The sequence below is a fragment of the Physeter macrocephalus genome, chromosome 15 (genome assembly GCF_002837175.3).
Source record: "Physeter macrocephalus isolate SW-GA chromosome 15, ASM283717v5, whole genome shotgun sequence".
Lineage (NCBI taxonomy): Eukaryota > Metazoa > Chordata > Mammalia > Artiodactyla > Physeteridae > Physeter > Physeter macrocephalus.
In genome coordinates, this window is record NC_041228.1 from 32,535,465 (window position 1) to 32,562,692 (window position 27,228).

A 27,228-nucleotide genomic window follows, 5' to 3' on the forward strand; every position below is an offset into this window, starting at 1 on the left:
ATGCGTGGTACATAATTAACGTTCAGTAGTGCCTGGCATGCAGTAGGTGCTCAGTACTAGTAGGTGGTCAGTGGCAGTAGATGGTCAATTGGTGAAATAAGTGGGAGTTGTTGTTAACTATAATTGTGATTCAAAAGCAGTAATGACTTACTTCAGACCCAACAGGACTAAAATTATATTTCATGTAAAAGCTCCATCTCTTGTGTTTCTTACACACCTGCAACTTGCAGCAAGAATGACTAAAATTAAGGAGCTTAGTGGATTCTTTAGGCTAAGATAACCTGATTAAATCAGAACTCATGTGCCCCCAGAGCTGACTCCTCTGAAAAATTATTTGCAATGAAACAGTTTCAACAAACCACCTAAGATCCATTTTGTGACCTTCAGAAGACATTTGCTTTAAAAAAAAGTTTTGGACTATGCATGAAAAAAGTTAGCTTGCTGATTACATATGGGTGAAATTTTAACCACTATTTATTCCAGGTTGTTTATTTAAACATGTTCTTATGCAGCTGAACCTTTCAAGTGAACTAGAAGTGATTTCCAAGGACTTCACTACTAATAGCTGCAATTTTCTTCAGATGATACAGGAAAAGCGGCTTAGGGACAGACCACAGGAATCCATATTCTATCGTTGACAATTTGCCTTTGCCAGAGTAAGCATAGTTTATTTTAAGCATTAGGATTTGGGTAACAAATAAGCACCAAGGGGAGGTGGTTGTATGAAAGGCATAGGCTTTTCTAACCTGCTATATTTTTCTTCCTACCTGACATATGTTATACATTTTTCTGTCTTTGGCATTTGCCTGTCTTATTTACAGCTGTATCCCTAGGTACCAAAACAGTGCCAGGAATATATAGCAGCTCAATAATTATTTACTGAGTGACTAAACCAGATATTATTTGTCTCGGGCCAGCGAACAAATGTGATTTTAAAATTTTGGTTGGGCTTTGTTTATCTGCTTCGGAAACACGTTCAAGATCCAGATTTTACATTTTTCCCTCTGAGTTGAAAAAAAAAAAATTCTTGGCACTTCTTCCTTCTCCTTCCCCAGAGCAGTACTTGACAAGGATACGTTCCAGAGTCAGTGGCCAGTAACATTGCCAGACCTGGCCTGGCCATGAATGTGACTTAAGCCAGATTGGATCCTTTTGTGGGTTAAAAGACTCTGTGTTTTGGTCCCAGACTCATTTCTAATTCTGGCCAGTTATCTTAAAAACATGGGCCCTTGGTTATGGAGGGGTCAGAAGATGGAATGAAAATGGATGGAGGGAAATTTAGTATCGGTACCTGAAAAGAATCCCAGTGTCCTTGTATTCTTAAAGCACAGCAAAGAGCATGGCTTCCTACAAAGACCTTTGGAGAAAGCATCAGTTACTATGCGTTGTTCTCTTTAGAAGACGATCACAATTGGAGGTCTATTTGGAGGCAGTGAGTAATTTAGGGAAGCACAGTCTTTTCTAATGGCCTGAACAAAGCTCAAAAAACAAAACATAAACAAAAAACCTTAATGTAAGCTAATTTACCTTTTTTTTTTTTTTAAAGAACAGGGGTTCTTGGGACTTCCCTGGCAGTCCGGTGGTTAAGACTCTCACTCCCAATGCAGGGGGCACGGGTTCAATCCTTCGTCAGGGAACTAAGGTCCCGCATGCTGCATGGTGCAGCCCAAAAAAAAAAAAAAAAAAAAAAAGGAGAAGGGGGTGGTTCTCAAAGTGTGGTCCCTGGACCAGCAGCATCAGCTGGGAATTTATTAGAAATGCTAATTCTCAGGCACCTCCCAGAGCCTGCTGTCTCAGAAACTCTGGGGGTAGAGCCCCAGCAACCTGTGTTTCCACAAGCCCCCCAGGGGATTCTGTTCCTCACTCAGGTTTAAGAAGCACTGGTTCTCATAGTGTGAGAGAAGACTTTGGAACTCAAAGTCCAATGAACTCCCCAAACGGAGTTCCTTATAGCCCTGCTTGATTAGTACTAGTTTTAGGAAACTTACTACCTAACCAACCTGTTCAGTCCTTCCTGGGATGGTTGTAATTGTTAGATGTTCTTACTTTGGTTGCATTAAAAATTCCCTCCTTCCAGCTGCTAACATGTTCGGCCTCTGAAGCTATGAGGAATGTATTTACATTCTCAGATAATAGTTCATTCATTCATTCAATGAAACATTTGAAGAAAGATACTGGCTCCAATACATTATCCCATCACCAGATAAGCATCCTCGGGTCCCTCAGTGGATCCTTAGGTCCATGATTAGCAGAATCCCAATGTCCTGACCTGCTCACCCTTCTCTTGACACACACTTGTCCACACCCTCCAAAGATGCAAGTCCCAGAACTGGATCCGATTCTGCTTGTAATACCACGAGAGCAGGAACGTGTGAGGCGGATTGGTTTTACAACTAAATGCAGAACTTTGCATTTCCTTTATGACATTTTTTTCTGCGATGTACCTTATGAAATTGCCATTTGGAGGTTAAAAATGTGAAATGTGAGCAATTGCATGGAGTTCTAATAGCTTATCACATTTATTCAGTCAATAGTATAAAAACTTACATTGGGCCTTCTCTGGTGTTTATGTTAAGATAACAGGATTATGCTAAATGGTGTTTGTTTGTTTGTTTCTTTCACACTTTTAAGTCCATTTGAGCAGATAGTAATTTACAGTGTCCATAATTCTTCAAAGATGCAATATTTAATATAAACAAAAGTCACAAAGAATAATGCAGTTAACATTTGTGTATTAACCTTCCCAAGCCCATCTCCTCCCCTCCCCCCAATAAATACTTTGGATCCTGGATTTGATGTTTATTACTCCCATGCATTTCTTCCTATTTGTACGATATATATATATATATATATATATATATATATAGGTGCATTCCCAAGCACAGTATATACACAATAAATATATTTTGTGTATTTTTGGCTTTACATGGATGTATTGTACCATATATGTTATTGTGCAACTTTCTCAATATTATGTTTATTGGCACCTAACCATGTCGAAATGTGTGTAGGTGTTTCATTCCTTTCTACTGCTGTATCATAGTCTATTTTATGAATATAGCATGATTGATTATATATCTTCCTATGCTGGTAGACATTTAGGTTGTTTCCAGTCTTTCATTGTTTCAGACAGTGTGTACATCCTTGTATACATGTGTGAGAGTTTCTATAGGACATCTGTCTAGTCCCTGATTTGTTTTACATCAATTGCTGTCAAATTTTTGCCAGTAGAAAGATATAAAATTGCTCGATTCTTTGTAAGTAAATGCAGAACTTTCCGTTTGTCTCTATTACCTCTTATCTTGTCCCGCATTCATTTATTCAGTTATTAAGAGCCATATAGTGGACCCCTGCCATGTGTCAAAGACCACAGTAGGCAGCTGAAGACACAAGTGAGGCAGAATCTCACTCCTTACTTGGGTGGCAGGGGCAGGGTTAGTGCAGAGGTGGTGGCTTTTGCTTTTTGGTTGCAGTCATTGTTTTGTGAGCTGCGAGTCTGACATTCCAGGGATCAGCTGTCACTAACAGAGTGGGATGGAATGTGGAGATGGGGTGTGGGTGGTAGGAAGTGGGTTTAGACAACTTGGGCTTATGATCCCTTCCTGTCCCCTGAGGTGACACAGCAAATATCCACCTGTAGACCTGGCTTTGTACCTATTTTGTTATTCTAACTGCATCCCGGACCCCTGAAATACAGAATATTAGCATCAAACAAAGACACATGAACACAGACATATAACGGTTTCCTATTCATCAGGGCCTCAGGTTACAGCCTCACATATTTTGCATGTTGGCCCTGATTTCCCCACTTTATCATATATAAACTGAGATTAAGTTTATATGTACATATATACACATCTCTATATGTGTATATATATATAGGTTCATGCAGAGTGGTGAGCTGGGGGTGCTGAGCAGGGCACCCCTGAATCCAATGTCAGAGCTTCCTCGCTGGGCTGCAGGGCAGCAGACTGCGTGCTCTGTCCTTGGTGACAAGTACGCACTTGCCATATAGGTCCCTGCAAATCTGCCAGTGCGCCTGGATCTCACTTCCCAGCACATCCTGCTGGCTGGGGGATTCTTTGGACACCAGAGGACAGTGGACATTTTCCATTTAAAAGATTTCCTGTGCCTGCAGAACACCTACTTGGTGCCCTCCCAGAAGAGTTGGCTGTGCAAAGCAGAGAGCTGGGGAAGGAGAGTGAAGGTACATTAAGTTGATTTTGCAGCTGCAGCTGGAGTCGCGTTAAACCTATTGCCCAACTTCCTTTGTCTAACTTGATTTATTTTTGGCTGGAAGGGAAATGGATCAGCATTGCTTTTTATGCAGAGATTATGTTGCCTGAAGGAAATTTTCCATCAGTTCCCTGTGCCTGACTTCAGTCCTGTAATTGGGACTGGGCAGCGACCTCCCTGGAGGCCTTCTGGAGGGGGTCACACAGGCTGCCCCTCCACACAGAGCTTGGCGTTTGTGCCAGGCCTTTCTGCAGGTTTCTCTGGCCATACTCTAACATAGACAGCTTCATTTTATTTATTGTTTTCTTTTCTGTGAAGCCCTTTTCTCCCTACCTTTGCTCTATCTCTTTTCCTATATTTGGAATGCTCTCTGTCTCTCCAGAATTTTTTTTTTTTGAAATCTTTTTTTTTTTTAATTTAATTTATTTATTTTTGGCTGCGTTGGGTCTTCATTGCTGCGCGTGGGCTTTCTCTAGTTACAGCGAGCAGGGGCTACTCTTTGCTGCAGTGCGCGGGCTTCTCATTGCTGTGGCTTCTCTTGTTGCAGAGCACGGGCTCTAGGCACGCGGACTTCAGTAGTTGTGGCACGTGGGCTCAGTAGTTGTGGCTCACAGGCTCTAGAGCGCAGGCTCAGCAGTTGTGGCGCAGGAGCTTAGTTGCTCTGCGGTATGTGGGATCTTCCTGGACCAGGGCTCGAACCCGTGTCCCCTGCATTGGCAGGCAGATTCTTAACCACTGCGCCACCAAGGAAGCCCCATCTCCAGAATTTCTTAAAGGTGGTTTCTTTACATTTCTGATATAATATTTCCTTCCTGTCTCCCCTCCTCCCACCCCACCCCAATGTGATTCTGCCCCCCCCTTTTTTTTTAATCACCAAGGAGGGACATGTTTATACTTTGCTCTTGGTTCTATTCTCCTACCCAGGCATTTAAGGAAAGCTAAGAGTCTGGAGGCACAAAAACGAAAAAGCAGTTTAGCCACACACAGAAAATAGGAGCATTCATCTGTGCGGAAGGGTTGCTGAGTTCCTCGCATGGTGGGGATGGGAGGAGAAAGTATTAACCGGTTACCTACAAACACGTATTTATCGCGTGCTCACTCTGTAGAAGAAATAGCATTGCTGAGTGCTGTGAGGGACATAAATGTAAGATGTAACACCTGCCATCAAAGAGGCTGCATTCTGGTTGGACAGACAAGATATAAACTTGGGAAAGGATAAGATAACTCTTGGAAGAGGAAAATTAGAAGCGCTCAACACATCAGTTCAGGAAGTGGGGAGGGTCTCATGTGCCTGACTCCTGCCAATGAGTGCTCCAAATAACTGTCCTGAGTTGAGGTCATCAGGCCTTCACAGAAGACCGGGTTGGGCTTGGGAAAGGGCTTTGACCTAGCTGAATCCTTGGGGACGGTTCTGGATAAGTAGACAGGGGGCAGTAAAGCCCTCCAGATGGAGAAGTCAGGGATAAATGAGGGAAAATGGAAAAGATAATTCAGTGGGCGATCAGGAGGCCACAAGATTAGTCCTGGCCAGACTGCCAAGGGCTTTGAATGGTAGTTTGAGTACAGAAGATTTTCTCTTAGGCAGCACAAGCTATTGAATGTCTTTGTGTGAGGATCTGAATTGATCTAAATCTGTACCTCCCTATTTTTACATGGCATACGTAGAAAATAGTTATTTGTAGAGTACACGGCACTAAAGAGAAAGGGATTTGGAGACTGGGAGGACAATATAACAAAACCAACTGTCCTGGTTTGCCTGGAACCTTCCCAGTTTTCCCATAGCACTGAAAGTCTCATGTCCAGACAAATCCTCAATCTCAGCCTACACCAGGACTGCTTGTCACCTGGGAGAATACTTTTGGTCAAAGGTGACTAGCCTATGAGCTCTGCCCACACCTGGTCACCCTGGGATCTCAGAGTTTCAATCTTGCATCTGGGCTCATCAGTTGGGAAACCTTGATTAAATAGTATTTTAGGGTTATGAGTGGGCAGGATGGGTTGGGGTCTGGAAGAATGGTCAGGAGGCTATTGGTAGAGTCTGGCTTGAGGGGATAAGGCCTCAAACAAGGTGATGGCAAGGAAAATGGGGGAAAAAATTGATTTAAGACATTTTTCCCCCCAGGAGGAAAAATTCTCCTGACAACCAGGAGAAAGATAGAAAATTGAATGAGGTAAAGGAGTCAGAAATGACTGCAAAACAACTGCAGCTTTGTTCATTTATGACCCAAGCATTTATTGAGTGCCAACTGGGTGCAAAATATCATACTCAAAGTTGACTGAGAAATGTGTTCCCCTTATATAACTTAGGACCTAACTGGACAGATTATGTAAAATAAAATAAAACACTCTTCAAATAACTATAATATAAGGTAAAAGGTCAGGGTGTGTGGCACAGTAGTTAAGGGGCATGGGATTCAGAGCAGAAGTGGGTCACTAGATTCAAATCTCAAATACTAGCTGCATGACCTTGGACAAGTTACCTTTTCAATTCTCAGTTTCCTCTCAGACGCACAGTAATGTAGATATGCTAGTCATAGTGCCAAGCTCTGGGCCTTGTTGGAAGGAGATACTACCTTCAACATGGTGCATGGCATATGGTAAAACTTTAAGCAACATTAATATCATTATCATTATCACATACAAAGTGGGAAGACACGAGAGATTTGCTACCTAGCAGGGAGGTGTCAAAGTAAATAACTTTTATAAAGTGAGGACCTATAGAAAAAAAATAAAAGCTTAGATGAATCAACAATAGCTCCAGAATTCCAGTTTGTTTTGTCAATCATAGTTTCACTCCTGTTTATGCATATCCACTTCCTCACATTTAGTTTGTGATTGGCGTGTCAGTGGGGTGCAGTTGTACCTGCAGTTTAGGTAAAATGCCCTTTAGATGTCACATTGCGAAGGGCCATTAATCAGTGTTGGATGTTTGACCCTGTGGGGCAGTGGTCTCCAGAGAAGGGTCTCTATATAATTTCTTTATTTTAGTTATAACTTGGATTGCTTTTTACAGTTTAAAAAAATTTTTTTTCTTTTGCTATTTTAAATCCAAATTTTTGATTATTTCTATTGGATGAGTTACTAAGAGCAGAATTACTATATCAAAGGGTATATGCATTTAAGGGTTCTCTGCGTATGTGGTTACCTCCTCATGGTTCCTCACCAACTCTGGGTACAACCTTTTTTTTTCCCTTTGATTTTTGTTACTTTCGCAGGTAAAAATTTTTACCTTTCAGCTACAAATTGCATATATTTGAGCACTAAGGAAGTTGAATATTTTTCCGTGTTTATTAGTCATTGGGTTTTTTTCCTTATGAAGAAATATCTGTTCATGCCCTTTGTTCATTTTTCATTTGGTAATGTGTTATTATTTGTCTCTTCATTTAAAGGGGTCTGTCTTATTTCTTGCAAACTCCCCAGGTTCTTTTGAGAAATAAATGCTATAGTTACATGAAAGCGTTTTGCATAAACTGAAAAACTGACCTTGTTCGTATGTTAGAGTCATATTTATAACAAAGAGGTCCTTGCAAATTCAGAAATAGGCTTGACTAGAGTGTGAGCTCAATTCCCGTCAGGATTTTTGTCTGTTTTATTCACTGCTGCCTCCCCAGTGCCTAGAAAAGTGTGTGGCATGGAGTAGTGATCAATAAATACATGTTAAATGAATGGAATATGAGATAAACACATAGATGGATAGAGATTTTCTACAATGTTCCACCAAGTTGACTTCATTTCATTTTCTTTTTTGCCTCAAGCTGGAAGCAAATAGAGTTGTGTATGGCTGGTAGGTCAGAGCTGTGAAATAGTGTTCTTATCATTCTGGACTTAGGAAACTCATTTCTTAGAACCTAACTTTCTTTATGGTAACATTGTAAGCCTAATTAGTAATCTACCTCATTTATTTAAGTGATAAACCAGAGACAAGAAGAGTTTAGTGACCCAAGCGTGGCTTTCAGCAGTATGATGGAAGACCCAAGTTGTTGCTCTATTTTTATATAAGAGCATTTCTAATTCCTAAATGTATGACAAGCCTCCTAGTCTTTCCATGCCTCACTTGTGGTTTCTGGCAATTATGAGAATAAATTGAACACAAGGTCTAAAAGAAAACATGACAGTATGCCTTAAAATTGATTCATTCTTTGGTTGCCTATTTTGCGGGAAAGGTTTTGCATAGAAATTTATGCTAATGAGTTTAATCTGTATAGACTTAAATTCAACTACCCACAGGTGCCTGGTACCAACTTCTTTTCTAGAGTTTCTCTGCTCTGTTTTTTTTCCCTAATTATCCTACCTCACATTATGTTTTCCTTTTAAGGTGCTTTAGTGTTTCTGGAAGAAGATGGGGTAAAATTTCATATAAATGTGCATTTTGCTCCAGACTTGTGTCCTGGATGGATCACTTACAGTGGGAGGCAATACATGGTGGTTAAGTGCTTTGTTTTTGAGGCACATAGACTCTTATTTATGATCTTAGGTGAGTTACTCAGCTTCCCTGAGCCTCAATTTCTTCATTTATAAAATAGGTATTTAAAAAACCCTGCTTCCATTGGATTGTAAGGATTAAATAAAATAATGTGTGAAAAGAGTTAGCATAGGGTTTGGCAAATAAGCAAGCAGGAAATAGAGGCTGCAACTGAATATTCTTATTTATTATTGTCATGTTCATCATAGATGGCTTGGCCATGGCTCTTAGCCGCTGAGGTGCTATTAGCAAATATAAGAAAAGCAAGTGAAAATGTCAAAGCAAGAAGGAAAGAGAGATAGATGCCTGCAAGAAACAATCCCAGAAGCAACCCTTCCAGGATATATCAGTTAGGGTTCAAACAGAGACGTGGAACCACCTGGAGATACAGATATAGATACAGATACAGATGTATACACACATGCACCCATGCATATATACATATATGTGTGTGTAGATACATGTGCACATGTATACATACATAGATAAACACATACATGTATGTATATATGATTTGACCTTTCACAACTGTAGGAGCTGGTTGATCAGTGTCTGCAAGGCTGCTGTCTTTGCATCTGATGCTGGAGCTTGAAGTCCAGCGGTTAGCCGTCGGGAGGGGAAGACGGAGGTCAAGTGGGAAGTGCAGAGGCGAGGTGGAACCACAAGCGCAAGCTGGGCCCCACAGGGAGCACGGAGTGACACCAGTGCCTGTTCTTGTTGCCTCTGCCCTTGGTGGTGTGGCGTGGATGTCAAACTTTGGTCATGGCGACAAATGCACACTGGGCCCAGGGCTCAGAGTGGCTGATGGAGGACCCAGAGGAAGGAGGAGCAGGCTCAGCTCCGGTGGCTTCTCACACCAGATGAGCCCGCAGATAATTTGAGTTGCAAATTGGTCGCTGCTTCACTTCCACCCTTTGAGGCCTAGATGTCATTATCAGCGTGGTTATCTGTTTTAAGGTGAAGACACTGAGGGGTACAGAGAGGTTATTCATTTGCTTCAAATCACACAGCTGCAAAGCGCAGAGCTGGGTTTCAGAGCAGGCCTGGTTGACTTGTGTCTAATCTCTTAAACACTGCAAAGTTACAGCTTCCCAAAAAGGCAGGGAAGGAAGGCGTACCTACCGCACAGAGGTTAACATGTGGTCTCTGGAGTTTGTAATCTGGCCTCTCCACTCACTGACAGTGTAACCTGGGGCAAGTTACTGAACCTTGGCTTGCTTCCATTTGCCCATCTGTCAAATGGGCCTGATTATAATGCCCATGTCACAGGCTGTATGTAGAGCATTAATACATGTGGATTCTCTGCCACAGTGCCCGGGGCTGTAAGCACCCCATGAACGTTGGCCGTTCCTACCCCAGTTTGCTCAAGTCAGCGGGTTTCTGCCATGTCTCTCTGCAGTGGCAGGTAGCTTGTCAGGCCCTCCTTGGGTGTCGCTCCCTTTCCGTGCCTCATTACGGATGAGTTGCCCTGAGGCTGGCTCGGTGGTGTAGCAAAGTCAGTTTCACCGGCTGCATTTCCGCATCAGCACCTTGGATTCTAAGCTTCATGCCCACTCAAGGCAGACAGAGGTGATGTTGCAGTGACCACGTTAACCCCGGCGCCTGCCTCTGTGACCCGACAGTGCTTCCTCGAAGCAGCTGCCTTTTGGGTCCAGTCAAGTTTGAACTAGACAACCGTATCGCTAATTGGGACTTTGGGGCTGTGCTAACTCTGGCAGAGCCTCCAAAATGCTCTGTTTTCCGAGGGTCGATGAAACGCTGCAGTGCACCAGGATGGAAACAGATGATTAGGTGTCACCAGAGTTCTTGCCCAGATGGAAAGCAAATACTCACTATTACAATTCCAGGTGTTCTGGTAACCTTTTTAATGAGTGAAGAATGTAGTGCTTTCATCCTTGGAGCAGGGGGTGCTCACGGATGGTGGAGCGTGGGGAAGGAGGGTGGATTGGGGGTTCAGCCTGCCCGTGTTTATTTCCTCCCAACCACGTACTTCCTGTGTAACTCGGACAATTTACTCATCCCCTCTCAGTCTCCATTTCCTCGTCTGTTAAATGGAGATAATGAGTCCTTGAGAGATTAGGTGAGGCAGTGCACATGGAAGAACCTAGAATATAGCTTAATGGACATTGACCACACCTGGAACTTGCTGGGCCCCTAACTGAAGTGACTTGGAAATAGAATCATGTGATGTGCTGTTTGCCTCATCACTTTCTCGGGAATGCTGGAGGCCAGGGCTCTGTTCTTAGGATTGCAGAGCCGGAAATTCTCTCTGACTTTTGAGGAGGTGCTGGAGCCCATCCTGGTGGATTTCACACAGTTCATTGGCCACCTGTGTCCACGGAGCTCTTTCCTGGCCACAGACTTTGCTCTTGTTCTTCACTAGCACACCTCACTCCCCATTGTCACGAAGTTATTTTCCAGGGTCAAACTACGTTTCATCTGCCAGCGTTTCTGCTTACTACCTCTTTTTATTTTCCTCAGCAGGGATGGAGGGAAAATAGGTCATCTTTTTCCTCTCAAAAAAGAAGAGTAAAGTTTAGAAGTGCCCCAGACATTTCTGTTATCCAGCGTTCTCTTTTCCATCCCTTTATTGAGAACCCTACTGACTTCCCTTTATATTCCAGTAAGTCTTCTTTCTTCCGAAAATATGGTATTAGAGCTGAACATAATCATAAGTACCTGGCCGACTCTGGTTTGCAAGAAGGATATTGTGTGAATTTTACCCAGTGTATTCCTGTGTAGAAAACCCACATCTTTTTCTGCCCGAGTTGTGCCCCTAGATAGTCTGTCAAACAATGTCATCTTGCCAAGGGCAAGGCACCCTCCCAGGAAGGGTGACAGTGTAATTACAAGACCAAGTCCACACCCCACCCCAGAAAGTTATTTCTAACTCTTACCAATATGTTAGGCCAACAGCCTCACCTTCCAAAAGCTAATAATCATACCTCACCTATAAGCACTTACCTGTTTAATATTCATAGGACATACATCCTAGTATCATGCTAGCTTTTGCTGATTCACATTCAGCTCCTCTTCCTTCAAGACACTAAATTATTTTTAATTCCCCACTTTCTGAAAACTAGTATATAGAACATGAAATATTTATGTTAAGTAGTAATGTCAAAATTTGCTAATAACTTATTTTTAGATAAACAAACATGTATGTAAAATGCCTTCTCTTTGCTCAGTGCTGTGCAGGGCACAGGGGGTGAAAGATGTGGAACCTACTTCCAAGGTCAACTTTCTAGAATCTAAATCCAGATTTATCTAACCATGGTCTGCACCACCATCCATGACCTGGATGACATAACTCCAAGGACAAAATAGCCGGCTTGCCTGATCAGTTTATTTCTTTAATTCAGTGTTTGGGCAGCATTATTATGAATCTGTATTGTTTTGTCGTCCATGTAGCACCAATAGAGTTCCAAGTTATTGTCCCATTTAGATTTAATAATGTGGCTGAAGCAATTCCCATTTTCTCTTCTGTGGGAGGCGGTGCAGAAGTCTGCATAGAGGATGGAAGATTGATGGGTGCAGCGAGCAGCAGCTTTGCTTAATAATGAGAATGTACTTGAAGTAGCACCACTTAGCATTTCCAGAGATGTGGTTGCTTTGCTCCCCATTTATGTAACTTGTCACATCCAAGAAATTGACAGAAGAACTAGTCTGAAATAGTTGGAACACACGTCAAAAAACTATTTTCCATCATGATCACATGGAGAATGACCAATTTCAGTTTAAGGAATTTTTAATAGCATCCTAAATCCCTTGCCTCTAAACAGAAAACAGACTAAGAAACACTAGGAAGTAAGGAACGAGCTGCTTCCCATTTGTCTTCTGGTGGATGAAGAATGTTTTCACTGACTGCATGCTTTCCAAGTAGCTTCTCATAGAGCTTTCAAGGGGCAACACTGTCTAGTGGTTAAGAGCCCAACCTTTTATCTCACCTGAGCTGCATGAACTTACTAGCTGGGTAACATGGGGTGAGTTATTCACCTTTTTGTGTCTCATCATCCTTGTCTATTGCATGGTGCTGTTGGGAAGCTTTAAATGGTTACTGTTCCTTCATGTTGAATATACAAGATGTCATATAACACAATATAGAGAGATGAAGTATATTTTTAAAGAAGCCACTAATAGACCTGATATGATTCTTTCAACCTTTTTTTTTTTTTTTTTTTTTTGGTTCGCATGGCAACCTGGTAAGGATCCATCCATGCCATGGACAAAGTGGCTGAGTTGGAGGAAATATAACAAAATACCTACGCAAGTCATTTCTCTGGGGTCAGGAAGACCCACATTGTTTTAAGAAATTCTCTTCCTTTCCCCAGTGTTCTCTTTGAATGCACACCGGGCAGTCTCCCGCAGGTTTTTTTGCTTCAGTGATTTTCTCATCTATAGGAGCATGCAGCTCTTTGATAGGAAGATATTTGCAAAGGGACAGAATGTTTTTCTGCAGCTGTGATGTGAGTGGTATCAAAGTTATTGACAAAGTTGAAAAATAGCTTAATGTTATCTTCAAGGCTTCTGCTTTCCTGTCGGCTTGAGCCTTGGAGATGTGTATAATTGGGACTCAGTAAGACAACCTTGACACCCCTCTGCAGAGAGATGTGCCCGTTTGATACAGGCTCAGAGCGAGTTTGACAAAGAGCAGCTTTTCCCTTGGGGCAGGGTGACCACGGAGAATCTGCTAATGAAGAGTTAATGGCCCAGGAACCCCAGCTTCACTTACCAGATGGGAAGGCTTTAATCATTCCTGTCCTTCCTGTTACCACCAGGACAGGCCAACAGCCTAGCCAGCCAATCAGTAATTAGAGAGAAGGTATTTCTCTACTCTCCTGAGCTGACTGTCATATTGTTAAATTTGAAAAATATTTGATGATGAATCTCACAGCTCTTTGCTTTTACTTATGAGTGGAATCAGAGCACCGCCCCACATTCGCATCTGTTCTGTGGACAGATTTGGTGGAAAATAGTTTCTGGTTTCTTTTTGAGTCACCGACCTTTTGAACTGTGCCTCAGAGACATCCATGGGCTCTTCATTACAGTAATTACTCTCCAAAGGACAAGGTCTTTATCAGTCAGGGTCTTTGGTTGCAAACCATAGCAACTAACTTACACGCAGATGAGCAAAAACGCACTCTGTGGGAAGGCCATGGGGTGCTCACAGACCAAAGGAATAGTCAGTGCTCCAGGCTTTGAAAGAACAGACCTCAAGGCAGCCCTGGACAGCCTGCAGCAGGAATTGCTCTGTGTTCAGGGATGCACCCTCCAATCACTTAAAAAAAATTTTTTTTTGTCATTCTACCAAAGATTCAAATTCCTGGGAAACAATGCAGTTCCCCCTCTCTTGGCTAGGGAAGAATAGGGCACCATGCCTAACCATCTTGCCAGATATCTCCAATGGGGGAGAGATGTTTCTTAAAGAAAAACTGGGGGAATGCCGAAACCAGAGGAAGGGAGAGTGTATGCCAAGGGATGGAACTACAGTGCTTGCTACACTGCATTTCTCAGAATAGGATCACGTGTGTGGCTGAAATGCACTGCAAAGCTCCATGTCACCTGCTCCAGTTTATCTCACAGTGTTGCTGAACCTTAGGACGATAACATGTTAGCCCATTGACTGAATCCGTTTTAGTTAGAGCCCAGACGTGTGTTCCTGCTTTCTTCTAAGATGGTTGAAAGAAAAAGATGGATCAGGCAGGGTTCTTAGCTGCAACCAGGAGAAATCTACGCTAGGTGGTTAAACAAAAGAGGAATGTATTAAAAGAACTGAGTGGCTCAGAGAATCTCCAGGAGGGCCAGAAGACCAGGCTGAGAGGCTGTGTAGCCAGGACCAATGCCCCAGGCCTACCATAGGACAGTGGAGAGCCCCAGTGCTGCCCCTGGGCTCAGTTGCCATGGATCGCTTCGCTGAGGCAGGGCTTGGACCCTAGTGCTAAACCCCTGTCACAGCTGGCCTGAAAAACAGGATTGATCCATCTCTACTTTCACCAACATGGATCCTGCGACACCTGCTTCCTGAGTCACCAGCTTGCCATGCAAAGTATGGTGCTGGGGCACCATTTTGGAGGAGGCCAGGTCACATGACTGGGCCCCAGCTGCAGAGGGGCCTGGGAAGGCATGTTCTGGCTTCTGCCTTAGAACAGAAGGCCTCTGCCTTGGAGGAAGCATGTTCAAAGGAACAACAAGTGTCCTTAGAAAGGCAATTGTGTGACTTTGAACTGGTGTTCATTCCAGTAATGGACCACGTCTCCCATACCACACTAGTAATGAATAGATTTTAAATACAGTTTGTAATAATTTTGTAAACCTTATGATGATACTGCATTCTATTTTTTGTTGAAAACAAATATTGAAAATGTACCACAATTTTTTTAATCTTCTTATGACGGGGTTACAGATATACCAGTATGCTCAAAAAGTGGCAGTGATTCCAACCTCTCAGATGTTCCTTCAATATCAAGCTGTATAAATCTTGGGCAAACTCTTACACAGCTGTATTTCAGCATTACCATCCAGGACATGGTGTAATAGTACTTAGCTGCGGACTTAATCGTTTTGATAATATTGGTATTGCTAAGTATTTTTAGGTATCAATAAACAAATGTTTCATCTAACTGGATAAGATACAACTAAGAATGATAATTATAATGATGTTCCTTTATTTATTTATTTATTACTAATGAGCTTGTACAGTTCACCAGAAATGCTAAGTACACAACAGAACTTTAGGATTGGATGTTTACATTCCATGTAAGTCAGTGTTCTGTTATTTCCAAAACACTGTAATTATTGAGAGATCATTACAATTGATTCAGATAATGCTACAACACAGAGGAAAATGCAAGGTTTTGCAGTGGGTTGTCAGGCTCAGCTTCTAGGAACCAGAAGCGGGTCCTTCCCTTCCCTTCCCTTCCCTTCCCTTCCCTTCCCTTCCCTTCCCTTTTGTTTCTGTTTCATTTCCTTTTATTTTCTTTTCTATTTTCTTCTCTTCTTTTCTTTTCCAGCTTTATTGAGATATGATTGACATGGGACCAGGATTTTTGAGCAGAGTCTTGGGGCAGGGAGGGGGCAGATCTGAGCAGTGAGAAGGGCACCCAGGAAAAAGGAAGACTCAGAAGTGTGGAAATTCCTAAAGAACTGGAGACTTGCAGCTCTGGCTGGAAGGAAAAAGTTGGGTGAGGAATGACACCCTGTCAGACACCTTCCAATGTGAAAGTGGAAGCACATTCTTTTTGCTGCTGGTGATAATGCCGAGAATTTACATTTTGTGTTAATGTGACCTCGTTGACATAATGCCTTATTACAAAGAATCACTTAGATGTTGCCTAATTGCCTTCTTTCTCTTGCTAACCCCAACGCTGAGGAAGTTAAAAAAAAATGATCTTTGTTTTGGCTGCAGCAGAGAAATCTGATTTGATATTTTGTTGTCACTGATCTTTTGCTTTCATATTTATTTGTTTTTTCCTAGGCCACACAAGCACTTTAATGTGTATATTTCCTTTTGCATTTGTCCACATGAATTTGTATTTTCCCATGCTTTCTGTAACTTTTTTCCATTTTAATTATTATAATTATCATTTTCTTTGCTTCCCCAGTGTATTCTTATTTCTAGTCTTTCACAGAAGCCCATTATTGCATTGAGTAATCATTGGAAAATTGTTATGCTTCAGTTTTTCAATAGTTTAGATATCATAATGGCAATTTTTGTGTATAGAACTTATTTCTTCTGTTAGATTCTTTTCCTAACAGCATCTGTAACTCTTAACTTCCTGCTTGGAAAAATAGTTTTATGTCTTAGGGTTTTCCCTTTTTTGCCTCTCATTCTTGTATGTAAATAACCATTTCAGCATGAATTATTATGCATTTTACTTTCTCTGTATAGCAGCCTCACTAATACATCTGTCCAGACATGCTTATATAACATTGTGCAGTATAAGCCCAAGAGCTTTTGCCATCAGTGTAACTGTGATATGCAGGAAAGCAGTAGTCCAGACTATGGAAGCATTGCAGAGAGATTGTGATGGTCATAAAACGACACTCTAGTCTGAAGGTCTAAATCTCCTCTATGTTGTTTCCTAGATTTATTTTCTTTAAGTTTGTATCTTTCATCACCAACTCATAACTTATCATAACTCATTCTATACCTAGTAATCCTTTAACTATTTTCTTCATTTTCTTACTTTAATGACATTACTTACTATTTGATCAGTACTCTTCCCTCCTCCTTAGTGTTTGAAATTATTGTTGTTGTATTTGTACCTACCTCCTATTCATTAACCTTTTAAATGTTTCTCTCTACCAGTAAGTTGGTTCCTAAGGATACTGAAAGCTCTTTGTGTGCAGCATACACTGGCCATATGACCCAGTGATGCCACTCATGGGAATTTACACTAAGAAAAGCATTCACACCAAACATGTACATGAATCTTTATAATATCTGTATTCATAATCATCAAAAACTGGAAACAACCCAAATGTCCTTCAGTAGGTGAATGGATAAACACTCTGTGGTGTATTCATACACTGGAATACTACTCAGCAATTAAAAAGGAATGAACTATTGATACACACAACAACTTGGATAAATCTCAAAATAGTTATGCCAAATGAAAGAAGTCAGCTTCAAAAGGTTACATACTCTATGATTCCATTTACATGACATTCTTGAAAAGAGACAGCTCTAGAGATAGAGAACAGATCAAGGATTTCCAGGAGTTATGTGTGGGGGGAGGTTGTGACTACACAGGGATGGTATGAGTTTTGGGGGGTGATGGAACTGTTTGTGTCCTGAATGTTGTGAGGATAACAAACGTATCCAGGTGTCAACATTCATAGAACTAACACTAAAAATGTAAATTTTATTGTATGTTAACTTAAAAAATATGAAAAGATTCACGTTTCATCAAAGTAGTCATAGGTCCTTTGATAAGTTATTTAACCTCTCTAAATCTCAATTTATTTACTTGTCAAGTGTAGAAAATACTCTCTACCTTGAAGAGGTGTTATAAAGATGAAATAGAATGTCATAAAGTATCCACCTGACATACAGGAATATCTTCTTTTTCTTTTCCATGCTGATATATCTCATTGGGAGCAGATTCTTTTTCATGATTATTATTATCTGGGCTTTTTTTTTTTTTTTTAATCTGGGCTTTTTTACAGTTTTTTGTCTCTTGGGGAACAGACTGGAGGGTTTCAAGCAGAAAAGTGACCTGATCTGATGTTCATTTTTAAAATATCATTTGAGCAGCTTTGTGGGGGGATGGTAAGGAGTGTAGGAGGGTAAGAATGGAAACATGGAGGCCACTAAGAGGTGTTGGGGGTTGTCCAGATGAGAAATGATGGTGGCGTAGACTCGGCGGGAGCGATGGAGGGGGAGAGAAATGGGCAGGTTTGGGATTTATTTTTTTTTTGGAGGTAGAACCAACAGGCTTGATGATGGTTTGAGGAGTGAGGGAAGGTGGCTGGGGGTGTCATTTACTGAGATGAGAAACTCAGGGGAGGAGCAAACTCGAGTGTGTGGGCTGGAGTCATCATGGAAGATCAAGAATTCTGTTTGGATGTGTTAAGGAGTGGAAACCAAACAGATAATTGGGTACAGGATTCTGGAAGCCAGGACCAGGTCAGCGTCGTGTCGTTTATTTCCACTGGAGGTGGCACTGTGAGTCTCCCAGCTCCGCCCCTCCAGATTAGGGGTGCAGGAGAGCTTTTAGCTGCTATTCCTTTGACCTAGCCTTGGGATTTTTAGCAAAGCACTTTTCTTTAATCCATTCCTGAGAGCAAGCACTTATAGAAACTTCAGATTATGCTTGTATGATCCACTGCTGCCAGATTTTCTTTTTTCCTTTTCCATTTAATGTGATTTAGGGAAAGGCGAACACCCAGTATTTCCAAATATCCAGCTTAAAAGTCATTAGTCATATTGTGTAAGATTGAAAAGTATTAATAAGCTACTGAGAATGCTGATGAATATGCAAATGCATGACAAAATATGCTGAGATTATATTCAACATATTTTGTTATTTTTATTGTCCTCAAATTTCCAGTGTTGCCACAGACAAGGGAAAGAAATTCAAGATATAATTTTCCTTTTCAAGGTATAATTTTTTTTATGTTGAATTTTTTAAAGTTTTATTTATTTTTTTATACAGCAGTTTCTATTAGTTATCTATTTTATAAATATTAGTGTATATATGTCAATCTCAATCTGCCAGTTCATCACACCACCACCCCTCCCAGCCCCGCTTTCCCCGCTTGGTGTCCATACATTTGTTCTCTACATCTGTGTCTCAATTTCTGCCCTGCAAACCGGTTCATCTGTACCATTTTTCTAGATTCCACATACATGCGTTAATATATGATATTTGTTTTTCTCTTTCTGACTTACTTCACTCTGTATGACAGTCTCTAGGTCCATCCACGTCCCTACAAATGACCCAATTTTGTTCCTTTTTATGGCTGAGTAATATTCCATTGTATATATGTACCACATCTTCTTTATCGTTTGTCGATGGACATTTATGTTGCTTCCATGACCTGGCTATTGTAAATAGTGCTGAAGTGAACATTGGGGTGCATGTGTCTTTTGGAATTATGGTTTTCTCTGCGTATATGCCCAGTAGTGGGATAAGCATCATAAGAGACTACTACAAGCAACTCTATGCCAATTAAATGGACAACCTGGAAGAAAAGACAAATTCTTAGAAAGGTATAACCTTCCAAGACTGATCCAGGAAGAAATTAACACCCATCCTTCTCAAACTCTTCCAAAAAATTGCAGAGGAAGGAACACTCCCAAACTCATTCTTCAAGACCACCATCACCCTGATACCAAAACCAGATAAAGATACTACAAAAAAAAGAAAATTACAGACCAATATCAGTGATGAACATAGATGCAAAAATCCTCAACAAAATACTAGCAAACAGAATCCAACAACACATTAAAAGGCTCATACACCATCTTCAAGTGGGATTTATCCCAGGGATGTAAGGATTCTTCAATATACGCAAATCAGTCAGTGTGATACACCGTATTAACAAACTGAAGAATAAATACCATATGATCATCTCAATAGATGCAGAAAAAGCTTTCGACAAAATTCAGTACCTATTTATGATAAAAAACTCTCCAGAAAGTGGGCATAGAGGGAACCTACCTCAACATAATAAAGGCCATATACGATAACTACCAATTAACGATTGCCTCTGGGAAGGGAGAGACAGGGATGGAATTTGAGGGACAGGGAGGTATTGAGGAAACCTCGACTGTGTCTGCAGAATGTTAAAATTCTGTAGAGTGGGGTATTGAGTCAGTGTGTTCATCATACTCATCTATGTTTGAAATACTTTATAATTAATATTTTGTTCTTTAAACATATACATAAAAATAACTTAAAATTATAAACACAAGAGACAATGCCCTTCTTCCACTCACTCCATCCTCATTAATCACCGTAAAGAGTGATCTACTGGGTTTTTCTCTCAGAAAATGTAATTACTTTGCAATAAAATGTTAATGCTATGTTCTATTCTTAAAGTCACTTGTTCCAGTGATAAAGCTATGGCTTAATAGAGTTGCTAAATTTTCTTCTAAGTCATTCTTTTAACATTTCATATTTGTCAAATGAGCTGGTAATGATCAGGAACATCTTTGTTTTTTACATCAGGACCATTTCGGCAAAAACTCATCATCAGGCTGTTAATTTCAACATCTTCGAGGGCATGGTGTGCCATGGGGTGCCCCTGGTGACTATTTCAAGAGGCAAAGTGGTGTATGAAGGTGGAGTTTTCAATGTCACAGCAGGAGACGGGAAGTTTATTCCTCGTAAACCATTTGCTGAATATATTTACAAACGGATCAAGCAGCAGGACCAGGTGAGTTGGTGCTAAGTGGGCTGTTAACACAGGCTGGATTGTCACTTGCTCCTGGATGCTGGTGATGGCGTTGTCACATACAGTTGGTTAACATATTCACGGGGTGTTAGAAGAGGTTGTGAACAAATACAGCTTTCAAAGAAAAAAATCATTATTGGATGGATGCAGTTTCTTTTGAAGATTGGTGTCTATCCAGGGTTTCCTAATGGACCAAGTCAGGTTTTCCCAGGCAAGTGTAGGGCCCCTGTGGGCCTTTTGACAATTGCTGTTAGTCAGGGTCCTCTGAGAAGCAGCCACCCAGATGGATAAATGTGTGAGCCCAGGAAAGGCTGGGAGAGCCCTCAGCCTGCAATTCAAGCCTGGCCCCAGTGAAGGAGAGAGGGAGAAAAACAAGTGGTGGAAACATCCGAGATTACTATACGGACCAAGAAAGGTTGAGCAAGGCCTACAAGCAGACCTTGAGCCATCTCCTGCATCCAGCCACGTGGCGTGCTGTCATTGGCTGAGAATAGCAGTGGCAGGCATGTCCTCCAACGAACAAAAGGATGGAGTTCAAACTCAACTACTGTCCCTTGAAACATCAAGCTCCCTGTAGTTGAAGGTCTGCAAGGTGTATTCTAATGACCACCAGAGCAATGGCAGGGTTTGAGCTCAAGGTAAATATGAATTCTACCTTGGCTTCCCTTTCCCTAGCTGTGTGGCCAAGAACAAGTTTATCATCCTTGGTCTGTTTCCTCATCTGGAAAATGACAACAGTGTTTTCTCCCCAGCAGATTGCAAGAGTCAAATGAGATTTTAAAACGCAAGGCACTAGTAGGAGGTCAATAAACATCAGTTCAGTCTCTTTGCTTTCCCCCTTTGATGACCGAATTTATAATAAAGGCCTCCAAGTCTTTGTTATAATCCAGTTGTTAAAAAAGAGGTGCTTGTTCTTTTAATATGGCTTGCGTTTTCCAGTGTTCGTTTAGCTCATGCAGTGTTTTAAACAGGTTTAAAAATTCACTTCACTACATACAGTAATATATCAGAATTTTCAGACTAGAACCATCTAAATTGCTGGGTTTGGAGTGAGGCGGGGCACCGTGTGCCCTCAATCCCACATGGTAAGAACAGGCCGGAGCTGGATGGCCAAGCCCCACAGAGGCAGCCTTTCTGATTTTCACCTACAGGCTTCACTCATTAATGTTCCCAACTTGGCCGTGTAGCCATTAGAATTTGTAACCCTTGGGTTAGTTCTAAGGCTTCTGTGTCTTCTTTCCATTTTAAAATACACTTCTCTTTTTCCAAAGTTCTCTGGCTGTTTTCCGATTCATTTCGTTTGGGTCTTGTAGTCTCTTTGATTTCTCCTCTAATGTCTTGTGAAAAGTTTTTGCTTGTGGATTTTCAGAGTTTGTTAGATAAGATTCATCCTTTTTTTTTTTTAACCACTTCCTAAGCTTTGATTAAGTAAACAAGTGCTCTAGAATGCTTTAGATTCTCAGGATGCTACAATTCTTTATGTACTGTATTTCAGTCAAAATATTTAAGGTTGCAGTTTATTTTGCTGGGAGTTAATTTGTAAATATTGACACTGACAGGTGACAGGTAGGTAGAGACTATAAGGTTTCCATGTATTTCTAAACATCACATGGTAAATAACAGCAATACTAACATTTACTGAGCTTTTACTGAAGGCAAGGCACAATGCTAGGGGCTCTGTCACTGTAACAACCCTGTGAGCGAGGGAGTATTATTTTCCCCACTTTAAATATTAGGAAACTGAAGCTTCAGGAAATTAAGAAACTTGGTCATGTCACACAGCTAGTACATGGCAGGACCAAAACATAAACTCCGGTTATCTGACTACAAAAGCTATATACTTAAGCAATAAACCATATAACGTAAACCATAAAGATTGAGTTAAATGAGTTAATGGGAGATAAATTATTCTGAACTAGGTTTGGGGAAAAAAATCTAAATGAGAGGCCTTGATGGCAGCTAGTTCATTCATGACACTTGTAGTAGTAATCCAAGGGATGAACAGATAAACATTGACTTAGAAGAGATGGTACCGACAGAACTGGGTGATGAATCATGTGACGCTTGAAGTGGATCCAGGACGAGCCTGCTCCTGGCTGTCAGTACCAGTTGCCCACCAGCAGGGACACTAGACTAACTGGGAACCCCTGACAGACTATATTTAAAGGACTGACTTTGCCTAAGTCTTCCTCTTGTAGGGAAGATATGCCCAAATCACTGAATGACTAGCTTCATCAGTTCTCCTTTTCAAATTGTTGTTGGGTATTTTACTGGCAAAATTAATGCCAACATCATTTTTTAGGAGTTCACTATCAATTTTGTGAGTTATTTTTAGTTTCTCAATGTTTTCTTCTGATACCAACTTTTTAGGTATTCTGGTGCATTATTGTTTTTACAATAGCAATAAGTAATAGTTGTATTATAATATATTGTTCTGAGCACTTAGTATCTGCCAGGCAATGTATTCGGTGTAATTTATATTTATTATTTTACCTAACCTGCACAACAAGCCATGTGGGAGATATTATCATCCCCATTTTACAGAATAGAAAACTGACTCTCAGCAAGATTAAGTAACTTTCCCTGGGCTGAGCGGTAAGTAAACGTAAGAGCCAGGGTGTGTGGTAAGGCCTTTCTGATTCCCGCTGTACATGAGACCTCTGTAGAGCAAGAAAAGAGAAGAAAATGATTGTGAAACTCAAATCATGGGGAATGCATTATTTAAAAAAGTGTTGATGTGGAAAAAGTATCAAATAAAATGAATAAAATGAGGTTTGGGGACTGTGTGGAGGTGTTTCAGACCTTTTTTCTCTCCATTAGGCGAAGATAATTTTATAGAAGAAAAATATTACGCTAAAGTTAAGAAAAAGAGTTGTTAGGAATCCTAGATTTTAAATTCACATGAGGTCATTAGAGCTCTTACTTTGGTTTTCATTTGAAATATTCAGATTTCTTGGTAAGTGAGGATAAGAGTTTGAAGGCAAGCAGGAAAGGCTCATGCCATTTCTCCTGCTATCCTGTTATCCTTCCCAAGAAAATTAATCACTTACCACTCTGGACTCCAAAGCACAGATTGTAGAGACACGCCAGTGTTTGTCAGTCCCAGAGCTCAGCTGGTCTCCTGGCTAGAATGTTAGTTCTTTGAGGAACTTACCTTTTTATTCCCAGTACTTCCTATGTAGTAGGCGTTTGATAAAGAAACAAATTGCAAATGGAAGGAGCAAAGACTGTAGTTTCAGAGGTCGTAGAAAGGACGTGAAATAAATTTACACAGAAGATTGCCTCTTGCCTCGTCCCAAACAGTGGGGTTGTCTGTGAACTTGATTCTTATCCACGATTTTATTACTTAGTGAAACTTGGCATCATGCTGTGCAGCTATCACTGTTAATGGGTATTGTGAGGAATTTCAAAGGAGAGAAACGACATTTTAATGCAATTTGACAGCTTCAGGGAATTGTTACTTTATTTTAATATTTAAACGGGATCCTTAAGGGAAAAAATTTAAATCGGAAGATGAAACATCAAAATGTATTTGATAAATGTTACACAATAAAATACATATTTCAATTCAATATAAAAAGTCACTTAAGGAAGAGTGTTTGGGGGATTCAGGAAAGAAAAATAAAAGAGAAAAGGAAAAAAAATACATGGTCCCTCAGTATCCATAGGGTTTGGTGCTCAGTATCTGCAGATACCAAAGTCCACAGCTGCTCAAGTCGCTATAATGTTGGCCCTCTCTATCCATGTATTCAACCAACTGTGCACATGGAGGGCCACTGTAACAGCAACTTGGGTGTTCAAGTACATTTTGAAAGAAGAAAATCAACTTACATACTATTCATTCTTTACCAAAAAAAACAAAACCTTTTTAAACTCAAATGGTTTATTATTCCTAGAATTTTTGTGTGTTTAGAGTATTATAATTTTTACCAAAATTTGGAAGCATAGACATTCTTCAAGTCATCCCTTTTTCTCTTTTTTCAGTAATAAGCAACCCAATCTATTTTGGAAAATTAGGGTCACATTGCATTTTCTAGAGAAGCAGGGATAACTTCATGGAGTAATGCATGGTTTCAGAATACTGCTGCCAAAGCTTTTAAACTGGCTTGTGCCTTTGCAACCATAAGCATAATTTGCCTTTTAGATAAGATAAAATTAAATGGATGGCTGATCTAGTCCTTGAAATGGGTGTTCTCCATTTCCGAAATAACAGTTTATCAATGTCTTTCTCAATGTGGTAGCTCAGAGAAAATAATTTCATATCACCAGCTGCCATGTAATTCTAATTTCCTCGGATTGATTGCTGGTAATTGCAAAAGGCAATACACATGTTGGAGCCAGCTCATTTTTGGCTTATGAGAGACACTTGTATGTATCCCTTCCCGACTCCTCATTCACTGATGTCAGTAGCTTGAAATCAGCCACGGTGAGAGCATTTACACAACAGAAATAGGCAAGTGCGGGGCTTCCCTGGTGGCGCAGTGGTTGAGAGTCCGCCTGCCGGTGTCAAAGGACACGGGTTCGTGCACCCGGTCCGCGAAGATCCCATATGCCGCGGAGCGGCTGGGCCCGTGAGCCATGGCCGCTGAGCCTGTTTGTCCAGAGCCTGAAATCAGGGCTTTAGGAGTGATGAGAAAAGGGGAAGGTGGGTTGTCAACATTTACCAGTACATCACTGTATACAGGGACTTTGTAAGTACTCTCTTTTCATGGTTTATCTAACCATTCAATGTTCATCCAGTAAATACTTATTGATGACTAATTATGTGCTCACATTGTTCTTGAGAAATAGCTCACAGGGTATTTTGAGGATTAAATGGAAACATTTGGTGGCTTGTAAAACATTATCAAAATGCAAATTTTCATTGTTATAGATCACCTCTGTTGAATCTAGTGATTCATAGTCCCCTGGAGAGCTCAGTCCTGTGAGGACCTCTAAGAACCTTGAAGTTCACCAGGTACTGAATACCTACCTCTAAATTCACCAGCCAGGCATGGATTTCATTCTCAGGGTGTCGCTGCTCATTTGGACTGTATGGTGTTAGGTCGGTGTCTGCTGTTTGGTATTTGGAAGTTCTGTTGTCTTTATCGCTATTTTAGTATCTTAGCCTCCATGATCAACATTGTGTTAGTAACTTCTTGGGGTCCAGGATTCTTGTCTGTGGTCTTAAAAATCTCAGAAAAATCTAGCATCCTAGCATTTTACTCTCTGCAGACAATACAGGTAAATTTTCTATCAATTTTAAGCTTCCTCTTTTCCCTGATCAGCTAACCAAAAACATTTCTGCAATCATATGGGTATAGTGATTGCAATTAACATTTAGTCATAGCACTTCATGTTGTGATATAATTCTCATTTTTGTCTATGAACTCATCACAGTGACAATCATCATTAAATACTATGAACTCAAATTGAACTCCCGTCTACCTAAGTAAACCACCAGCGCCCTGCTGGGTGAGGTGCCATCCATGTTTCCTGTATTACTTAGGATAGCCTCTCACAGTGTTTTACCCTCGAACCTTTCTATTTGATTGTGAACCCATCAAGATGGGAAGACCTGCTGGCCGGGTGTGATCATCTAATTTTGGCCAGCCTGTACTGGGGGAAAAAAATGTCACCACCCAGATCAGTCTTCCGAAGGTGTGTGATCAGGATCCTGGTCTCTTTTAGGTGCTCCTCAAGAAAGCTTTCAAGTGATTTTAGATAATGCTACCCTCAGGTGATTCTATTGCCCAGTATCATCTAAAAAGTTCTGAAAAGTCCTACAGTCAAGAAATCTTTCATTTAACAAATGTTTGTTAAGCACCAGATACAATTCCATATTCCAGGTGCTGGGGGTACAGGTGTAACTAAGACAGCAGTCCCTGGGCTCAAAGAGCTTTAATCCTACTTCTCTTTCAACTATAGTTTGTGGTGCTTAAGTTCTAGTTCTGTCTGAGATGCTGATTACACCTCCCTGTGAAGAGGTCAGTTAGCCACTCGGATAAAGGAGTCCGGAAATTGGGAGGCATTGGGGCTGGACATAAAATTTAGGAATCCTGGCGTCTACATTTATTTAAAAACACAAGTCTGAGGCCACCAGAGAGACTGTAGACAGAGAAGAAAGGGGACTTGAGAAAGAGCTCTGGGGCTGCCCACCTTCAGAGGCTGTGGAGAGGTGGAGGGGAGGAGCCAGCAAAGGAGCCTGAGAAAGCTGGCCAGTGAGATCAGAAGAAAACTAGGAGAACACGGAGAAGAGAAGAGACCTGCTTACTTTGTTCAACCCAGAACCCTCTGATACTTCATCCTGGTCTTTCTGTGAGCTTTATGCTGCATTAATGTCCTCTAAGAAGTAAGTATGCAGGGACTTCCCTGGTGGCTCAGTGGTTAGGAATCCGCCTGCCAAGGCAGGGGACACGGGTTCAATCCCTGATCCGGGAGGATCCCACATGCCGTGGAGCAACTAAGCCCGTGCACCACAACTACTGAGCCTGCGCCCTAGAGCCCACGAGCCACAACTACTGAGCCTGTGAGCCACAACTACTGAAGCCCGCGCCCCTAGAGCCCGTGCTCCTCAACAAGAGAAGCCACCGCAATGAGAAGCCCGCGCACGGCAACGAAGAGCAGCCCCCGCTCGCCGCAACTAGAGA

The 27,228-nt window shown here is 41.2% G+C and overlaps 1 protein-coding gene across 4 annotated transcripts in view; it reads left to right on the top strand.

The window, feature by feature from the left end:
• DPYS (dihydropyrimidinase) overlaps positions 1-27,228 on the top strand; it is an 80,915-nt gene that overhangs the window by 48,236 nt on the left and 5,451 nt on the right. For all 4 annotated transcript variants that reach the window (XM_024129976.2, XM_024129974.2, XM_055091233.1 and 1 more), the window contains exon 8: positions 20,374-20,581. In XM_024129976.2, coding sequence (XP_023985744.1) covers positions 20,374-20,581 — 208 coding nt within the window. The remainder of the gene's footprint in view (positions 1-20,373; positions 20,582-27,228) is intronic.